Source organism: Anopheles cruzii, unplaced genomic scaffold, assembly GCF_943734635.1.
Source record: "Anopheles cruzii unplaced genomic scaffold, idAnoCruzAS_RS32_06 scaffold00067_ctg1, whole genome shotgun sequence".
In the NCBI taxonomy this organism is placed as follows: domain Eukaryota; kingdom Metazoa; phylum Arthropoda; class Insecta; order Diptera; family Culicidae; genus Anopheles; species Anopheles cruzii.
The window spans coordinates 4110-12631 of record NW_026453860.1 but is presented as its reverse complement, the minus strand read 5'-3'; the positions used below and the strand labels follow the sequence as shown (position 1 = coordinate 12631).

The following is an 8522-nucleotide window of genomic DNA, read 5'->3' as shown; positions in this document are numbered from 1 at the left end:
TGGGGGGGGGGAGGCGGTGCTGATGAAGTGACTCGGGTCGGGCGCCGTGTCACACCCGACAATAGGCTACCCGTCAGTGCGGAAGTTAATTAGCGGCCGTGTCGCGTGTACGTCCTTTTTTTGGGCGACGTGCGACATCGTGCCGGAAGCGGCTCCGGCTCCACCAGGCTCCATTTTTACTCCGCAATCGACTGTATTGTATTTTTAGCGAATTCTTCCACAACTTTCTCGGAACTGCTCGGATGCCCGTCGGCGTTTTATCCAAAACGTGTCCCGATCGCGTCGCTGCGACCACAACCCCCCCGAGCACATTAGTTTCGCCCCCTCCCGCTCCGAAGCTCCAATTTATATTTCTGCGTCTGCGAAACACGGACTTAAAGACATGGTTTTGGTTGGCGCCAAAAGTGAAGCATGTTTTCGATTTTTCGTCCGCCGAATGGTATGTTTTGGCTATTTCCCTACTCGCTGTCATCAAGATGGAACGAGCAAGGATTGCTCCTGGCCACCACTTCCCCCGGTCGGCGTCGCAGAAAATCCATCAGCCTTAACTGGGGCGGACCAATTCCAAAACAAGCCGCTCAAGTCCTTAAAAGTCCGTCCCGTGTGCAGCTGTGTGTTTGCCCGTCCCGGATGTATCGTGGGGTCGGCGGGTGAACGGTTGATGTTTGAGCGAAAAGTTTTGTTGCTCTATCCACCCTCCGGTCTTGGGTCTGCCCTCCTCTGCCTGCTCTGTTCCGTCATCAGGCCACGATAAGAATGGAAATGGAGCTCAACTTTCGTCGCTGGCCGTCGTCTCAGGAAGGCTGAAGTTGTGTGTCGCTACTCTATTTGCTATTCATATATTGCTGTTTTCCTGTTCCCCCGTGCTTCCGACCCGCACCCGGACCCGGATGTCTACACCTCGCGCGTCTGATAGATGGAGGGAAGTAACAACTACGGCAACAACAATAACAACGGCAACCGCCAGGATCCGTACAGAGTTCCGGCGTCCAAATGATGTATCAATAGGTGCCCGGATGCCCGCCGGGCCCTGTGCCAGACGGCGGAAGACCGACCGGAAGCTGTCGAAGTGTGGCTCTGTTGCAAAACCATGGCCGTGCTAGTGATAATCCCCGCACATTTCAAGCAACCGAAGGTGCAGAAGGTGCTCAAGGAGGGGGGTCCGCTGTCCGAGACTCGGAACAAGGGATTTGGTCTGTTTGTTTTCTTTAGCCGCCGAACAAGGCCCACTTCAGAGTCGATGATAAACGACCAACCCGCGCCGACGACGTAGTCGCCCAGCCCATGAGCGGCCGTCAGCGTTGGTTGCTAATATGGCGACGGAGCGCTCCGGCATCGGCCACTGGGAAAAAATGCGGAAAAATAGTAGCCAAAACTTTCGCCTCTCTCCGGCGCCGCGCCACGGCGAGCGAGAATGACAAAGTGAACTTGGTTATAAAATATGGCTGGCAAACTGTGCGGGCGAGCGGGCGGGCGGGCGGGCGATCTGGGGCAACAAGGAACCGACTCCAAACGGCACGCGGGCGGCGTTGATGATGTAGAAAAACCGGGCAAGCAACAACAGCCACAGCAACAGCAACAGCACCGGGTAGTAACGACCACGAGGAAGTTTGTCTTGCTAAGTGCCTTCAAGTGGTACTAATAAGAGCGGCGCGCGGAGAGTGGGAGGAAAACAGAATGAGTTGTCTGGAGGGGGGGTGGGTCGGTCGGAGGGCGTCGCAGGCCTCGCCGGAGGAGGACCCACCCGACGGGGGTCGTCGTCTCGAAAACACTCGAGATTATCTTTAACGGAGCATGGTTTTCGAATTCGTCCTCCGCGCGCGCTCGGTACTCGGTGGGGAGGGTTGGGGCGCGTTCCACCCCGGCCAACGTATCCGGGGTGTCAACGGGAGTACCGGCAGCGCCAAGTGGTGGAGTTTCGCTTAAGGGCGCTTCTAATGGTTGCTTGTGTCAAATCTTCGGGCGTGTTGCTTGATGATAAAAGTTGTGATTTTAATGAATGAATCGAAAGGGTGTTAAAGGAACATTTGGGATATTGCGGCGCGGTGTTAAACCAGTACTTAGCGCTGATCACCTCGTTCGTAGTACCTTTAGCCGTGCCCGTGAGTGGCGTAAACTTTGCCACGAAGCGTGACCGATACGTTAGTTGGCCGATTTGCCGCTTTGGCGTTGTTTTCGAAAGCATAGTTCTAAGTTGGGGAAACTTGGCATGCATTTTTGGGCAGAAAATTGAACTCCTCACAGACACGTTAAAGCGGTGCAATGATGGTAAGAATTGGTGGTCTGTTGTAATAAAATTAAATTGTTAGTCAATGCATGTTTCTTTGCTAAGCTTTTGTTGTCCCTAGCATACGAGACGAAGATTTAATTAGACACGGCTTGGATAGGAAGGTAAATAATCGACCGTAAAAACGGAATATGCTCTTTCGACGGAAGGAACCAATTCTTCAGAAAAACACTGTGGCCAAATGGAGAAGGAGAATTTTGATTTTGAACTTGTTTGTGATTGCGACAGGGACAAATGTTTTTGTTTCTAAGTTGGCATCACTGTCACCAACATCGGCATTAAATTATACTTCAAAATACTAATTGGTGTTTGCGATACGAGTCCTTTTATAAACAGTTAATAGTGAATTCTACGTTTTCCATAATGTTAGACATTGTTCAACAAGCAGCATTGCCATAAAATGTTGTGTGCGGAATGAAATTTATGCTGCCAAAAAAGTTGAAAATATTGCAAAAAGACCTTCGGTGAGCAGGCTCTATCGAAAGCAAGAGCTCATAAGTGACAAAAAATGTTCAAAGAAGGTTTGGAAAGCATAAAAGACGACGCACGACCCGGACGACCAGCAACATCAACTGATGAGCTACACGTCCATAAAATCAAAGAATTTTCGCTCCAAAATTGTCGATAGACTCTTCTAGACCGTATTGACATTGTAAATACATCCAAAGGTTCAGTGGAATCCATTTTGAGTGGCCGTTTAGGCCTCAGAAAAATTAAATGTCGATTGGTGCCAAAAACGTGAAGTTTTTGCATCACATTTTCGTGATCATTCCTTCACAAACTTGACCCATATTGGTCCCCAACAACCGGATTCGCCTTGGCACCATGTGACTTTTGATTATTCGCTGAACTCAAGAGGCCGCTCCGTGGACACCGTTTTGAATCAATAGAAGAGATAGAAACCGCAACGAAGAACGCATTGACGGCCTTGGCGGAAGAAGACTTTGCGGCATATTTAGGAAACTGCAAAAACGTTGGCATAAGTGTGTTGCATCTCGCGGGGACTACTTTAAGAAGAATAAATAAAGAGCTTAAGTTATAAGATAATTCCCTTTATTTATTGGACACAATCGTATGTGCTTGACATAGGTCAGATGGAGAACATAATAAAAATCATTAAATTATTTGTTGCAGTTTGTTGGAAATGGCCAAATGAGTTGCTAGTCGTTAGTCTGGTAACTGGTATTACTGTTAATAGCTCTTCTTACTGTGCCTTTAATCGGCTTCATGATTAGTCATTAAAACAGTCGTGGGGAGCATAGAATTGCTTACATATGTAAACATAAACTTCCAGACGCGAATAATAAATTGCGCCACTGTCGAGCCGTCGCTGCCAGACCACTTGCCACCATGTTTTCCCAACCGCCAGGCACGCGTTTTAGAGGGATAAAGATGACAGGAACAAAATGGCGCTGGCGTTGGGCGGCGCCCGACGAATCCCGAAGGCCAAGGCCTCGACCGTGTATGAACCATTAATCCCCGCTCACGTAGATTGCTGCGGGAGTTCAATCTGACTTTGATTAAATTTTGCACACTTTCCATCAACCGATCGTCCGGACGCGCGGCAGGCCGGCCGGCAGACACTTCTGCGCCGCGCTTCTTCAGGAAGTGCCTCGGTGAATGATCCTGCACGGGAACATGTGCCAGTCGCACGCGAGCGGTGAACGCAAACGCGAGATTCATTCGATTGCGTGCGTATTGCCGTGTCACCAGCAGCACCAGCGGGAGCACCTTCCCGTGGGAGCTGAGCCGAGAGTGGAACCGCCTGGGGGAGGAGGGCCGGCGACCGAGTCCTAAACAACTCAGGCCCACTCACCACCACCACCACCCGTGGGGCCCCTTAGGGGGATTGTAATTTATTATTTACAATATGTTGCAAATGGCACACGACCCGAACAACAACAACAGCGAAGGCGGAACCGCGTGTGTCTGCGGACAGGATGATCCGGACCCGGATCCCGGTATGGCACGCTAGACGCTAGACCGCATAAAATCGGTTTCGTCCATGTTGAAGCTTGCCAGAAGTTTTCCCAGCACGATGGCGCGCGCGCGCCCTCGTTAATAGCGACCTAATCGAGGTCCTGGGCCGGGTCGCAAGAATCATTGAATACGCTGTCACCGAGTGCGTTCGTGTTGTTCGTCTCCACGCAGTCGAGTCGAGGCGCAATGGGTTAGAGCGCCTCCGGCAAACCGCAGCCAACCGCAAGCCGGCCCGAAAGTTTACTTCCGTTTCCGCCGACCGCCGCCAGGCGGTGGGTCTGTATATTTATTATCATAATTAAATTACGGTTGTTGTTTATTGGGATTTGGGGAGAATTTACGAGCTAGTGCGAGTGCGTCTGGAAGTTTTCTCTGGCGCACCGCTTGGCGCACAACACGATGGGCGTCTTGGCCGGTACCTGTCCAGTTCCTGTTGACGTCTTGCAGCGAAGTTCAGCAGAACTTTGCGCTCGCTCAGTGCTCGTTGTGCTTTCCGTGACTCAGAACACTAGCCAGGAACACTTTTTCAACCAGGTCTGCCAGGTCTGCCGGTTTCGCAAGTCGCAAGTACTAGGCTGTGCAATAAATTTTGCGCCTCGATACCAGAGGGCACTGCTACGAGTCTAATTTTTTTTATTAAATACTGTTACTAATTTAATTACTACTACTAATCTACTAATTTATTAAATACTGTTACACCTCGATACTAAATCGCTTGCAAAAAAAAGTAAGTGTCCGATTGAAATGAAACTTTACATACGTTCATATGAAGAGTGTACCAATATGACAAAAAAAAATTAGACTCGTAGCAGCGCCCTCTTGTATCGAGGCACAAAACTTATTGAACAGCCTAGTATGTTATTGGTCCAATATTCTTCACCCCCGGCAGCTGGTTAGAAACGAATGCAATCAATTTGCAGCTCGTTCCGTGGATCGGTTGGACAATAATTGGAAAACCGTGGAGCGAATCGGTGAAAGCAAAGGATTCGGAAGCAAAAGCAAAAGGTAATGATCCTGCGCCGTCCCGTGAACGCACACATTGTTCGCTGTTCAAACCCACCCGGGACCGAATGGCAAGTGAATCCTTAATCCCTATTCTCCGACCGACCTTCACACGTCCACACACGGGAGATTGGGCCGTGTTAGCTTCGGCGTCACTTTTCATCCTTTTTGGGACCAAAGTTTCTCCGCGCGCCCGGACCGGCGAGGGGCTCGGTGATGATTCGTTGGGGAAAAGCCAATTCGCGAGAACGTGAGACTTAATGCCCGCCCTCCCAGCGAAGTTTTTGTGGCACGTGAATTTATCGTTCGTGTTGTCGTGTTTACAGCAGCGAGTTGCGAACTCGAATGCCAACTTCGAAGGTGGGCTTTGAAATTTAATTTTTAACCCCCCCGCGCGCAGAAACCGAACTCACCAAAGTGGGATTAATGGATTTTTATTTTCTCTCGTGCTGTAGGGAGACAGGGAGAGCGCGAGAGAGCTGCGGCGCCAGTGTGTAATGAAGTGTTTTACACCGATAAGGCGTCAAGTTCGCCAAGAGCTGGTGCCGGCGAACACGGACGCTGGCGTACGTGGCAGGTGAGCTCCCGGGATGTGGCAAGAATTTGTTGTCGAGCGGAAAAGTTTTTCTCCCAAATCATAATGGTGCCAGCGCGCACGCCATAGTCTTGGGATTGAACAATCGGGAAAGTCGGGCGAGATTATGGGCGCATCCACGCTTGGTCCACGCATTCGGTCGAGCGAAAAACGGGAAGTTATCAAAAATGTTTTCCAACTGCGTCATACTCGGGGATTGCTGCTGCTGAACTAGGAGTTGCAGCCGCCACAAAAAACGGAAACCGAACTTTCGACGAATCCACCCGCAAGCTACAAGGTTTTCGGTGTGATTCGAGAGAAACTTTCACTCCGTGTGTTGCCAGTGATTAAGGGCCTTGAGTTGCACCGAATGTGCAACCAAATTTCCATATCACGAGCGACTGAAGCCATCGAAAGTTTCTCGGTGCTCATCCTGTCGGAAAGCGCACGAGTTTGATAGTTTCTGGCGTCGATAGCATCTCGTTCAGCACTCGAGATGGCCGGAAAAATAAGGATTAAAGTAAGTTCACTGACCGCCGGACCTCATAGAGCCGGAGCCGGAGTAATTTATGTTTACGCAGATGAATTATTGCTCAGCTCCGGCAAAGTTGCGTCCGAAATGTTTTAAGCACTCGCCTTTCGCATGTTATGAAATTCTTGAGCACCTTTCGTGTAATCCCAATAACAATTTACCATTTTGAGCTTCATTTTGCGAAAAATAACTAGGTCAGAAAACATGTTTTCTCTCGCCACTCGCCTAGCCTGCGGCCCGGAACAATGTCCGATGCAGCGTTCTACAGGCTCTAATTCATAAACAAGAAGAGAATCCTTGTTGGAGCCACATCAAATCTTCTCACAGCCCACAGCCTCTGCCAGGAGGGCTTTATAAATATAGTCTCTGTCAGAATCTTCTCCGTCTGTTCCGTCCTGCCATCGAACCAACCGAACCGGAGCAGCCACGCAGGAATTTCCAATCACTCCAAGTAGCAATCCCGAGCGGGGCCTCCAGGTTGGCCTGTCACGGGCACTTCTCGAGAAGCAGTGGAAGCCGGCGTTGGCGCATCGCCCTGTGGCCGATGCCGGTGACGGGTGACCGAGTGAAACCGTTCTCCGGAGAAGCCCCTGGCGGCCGCTGCCAATCTTGCCATAGCTGAAGCTGACAGTGAAGAATCCGTGCGCCGGTGCGTCCTGCGTCGAAGAGATTTAAATAACAACCACGAGCAGTTAAGCATCCATTCCGCTCCAGCGAGCCATCCTAGTGACGGTGATAAGCAACTAAGAGGCTAAGATATCCAACCGCGTCCTGGTTTAGAGCACAGTGAGTGTAGAAGTGAGTCAAAAGAATGGACATCGGTATAATTATACCACTCAAACGGGACTTTCGGTCGTCACTGAACACGATTCGGTGATTCGTGACGGGCTTCCGCACCTATCGGGTGAAGAAGCATTCTCGCATCGTAAGTTTGATGGGGTCAAAAAAGGACCAACTAGAGCGGCCCACACCGGCACAAGGAACTCAGTTGGCATAAGCGGAATGTTTCACGGTTGCACTTGTCACTTCGGCAGAAGGACTTCGGAATTGCGCGCCTTCGAAGGCACGGAGCACATTCTTGGCTTTTCGTCCACCGTTCCCCAGGTGCTCGTCGAGATACGGACTGTACCGAGCGGGCCGCCATCCTCCCCCCGTTTGGTCCGCCCGACCGTCGGTCCGGGTGACATTTATAAAACATGCGATAATAAAAGGGCGTCACAGTGGGAGTTGTACGGTTCCCAAGCTGTCACTTGACGAACGATTCCTGCTCCGGTCTGGGCCTGGCCACATCCCAACAGCCTCCCATCGCACGCCCATAACAAACCGTACTCCGGTAGTCCGGGTCCGGAAAGGGCACAAAATGGCTGCTTTGGGGCTGCATTTTTCTATCTTTTTGTGCGCGTTTTGAATACGAAATCTGCATACAAATTATTCACTCCCGGGTCCGCGGGGGCCTGCGCTGCGCTGCGTTCCCTTTGTCGTTCACTTTTACGACGGCACCATTTTGTGTCGGCCGCGGACGATTCGTCTTCGGCCCGTCCTCCCCTAAGCCAAACACGAACACGAGGCCTGCGGGGGGTGTCGTGCGATGATTCTAAAATCAAACAAAAACATCCCTCAGGGAGCCGGGCAGCCCGGGGGGTGCTCGAGGACACGCTCCACACATCAGGCGGCTAGATGAGACCCCATTTTGCGCCGCAGCAGCAGACCAGCTGCCGCGGAACGTGGGGTCGATAACGATAACAATGGCACACGTGACTCACCTACGAGATTCGTGGCGGGCCCAGAGGGCTCCGGACAGAAGCCGGCCGGCTGGTGGGCTGGCTGGGGATCAGAAAGCACACGCCACGGTGCGCCCGACCGACACCGTGGTGATCGTGGCCACCTCCCGTTACGTCAGCTCGGCCCCTCAGGATCACGGAGCGCTGTGTAATCAGCACTACCGGGTTGCTGGGTGGTAAGTAATCAGACACAGTTCCATCCATAAATCTCGCCAATCGCATCACGCTGGAACTTGCGGAAGTTAGTAAAATCGCAAGTTTCGATATGATAATTTTGTGACGAACCAAAGATTGTCAACGAATCCATACACTCCACAATGAATTGATCGATTAAAGGTCGATTGTATTGTATCGATTTAAATCGTG

The 8522-nt window shown here is 51.1% G+C and overlaps 1 protein-coding gene across 1 annotated transcript in view; it reads left to right on the top strand.

Moving 5' to 3' along the window:
- LOC128275958 (uncharacterized protein DDB_G0271670-like) overlaps positions 1–997 on the top strand; it is a 72378-nt gene extending 71381 nt beyond the window's left edge. Inside the window, exon 6 of the mRNA XM_053014428.1 lies at positions 917–997. Within this exon, the coding sequence (XP_052870388.1) occupies positions 917–997 (81 nt within the window). The remainder of the gene's footprint in view (positions 1–916) is intronic.
- The last annotated feature ends 7525 nt before the right edge of the window (positions 998–8522 follow it).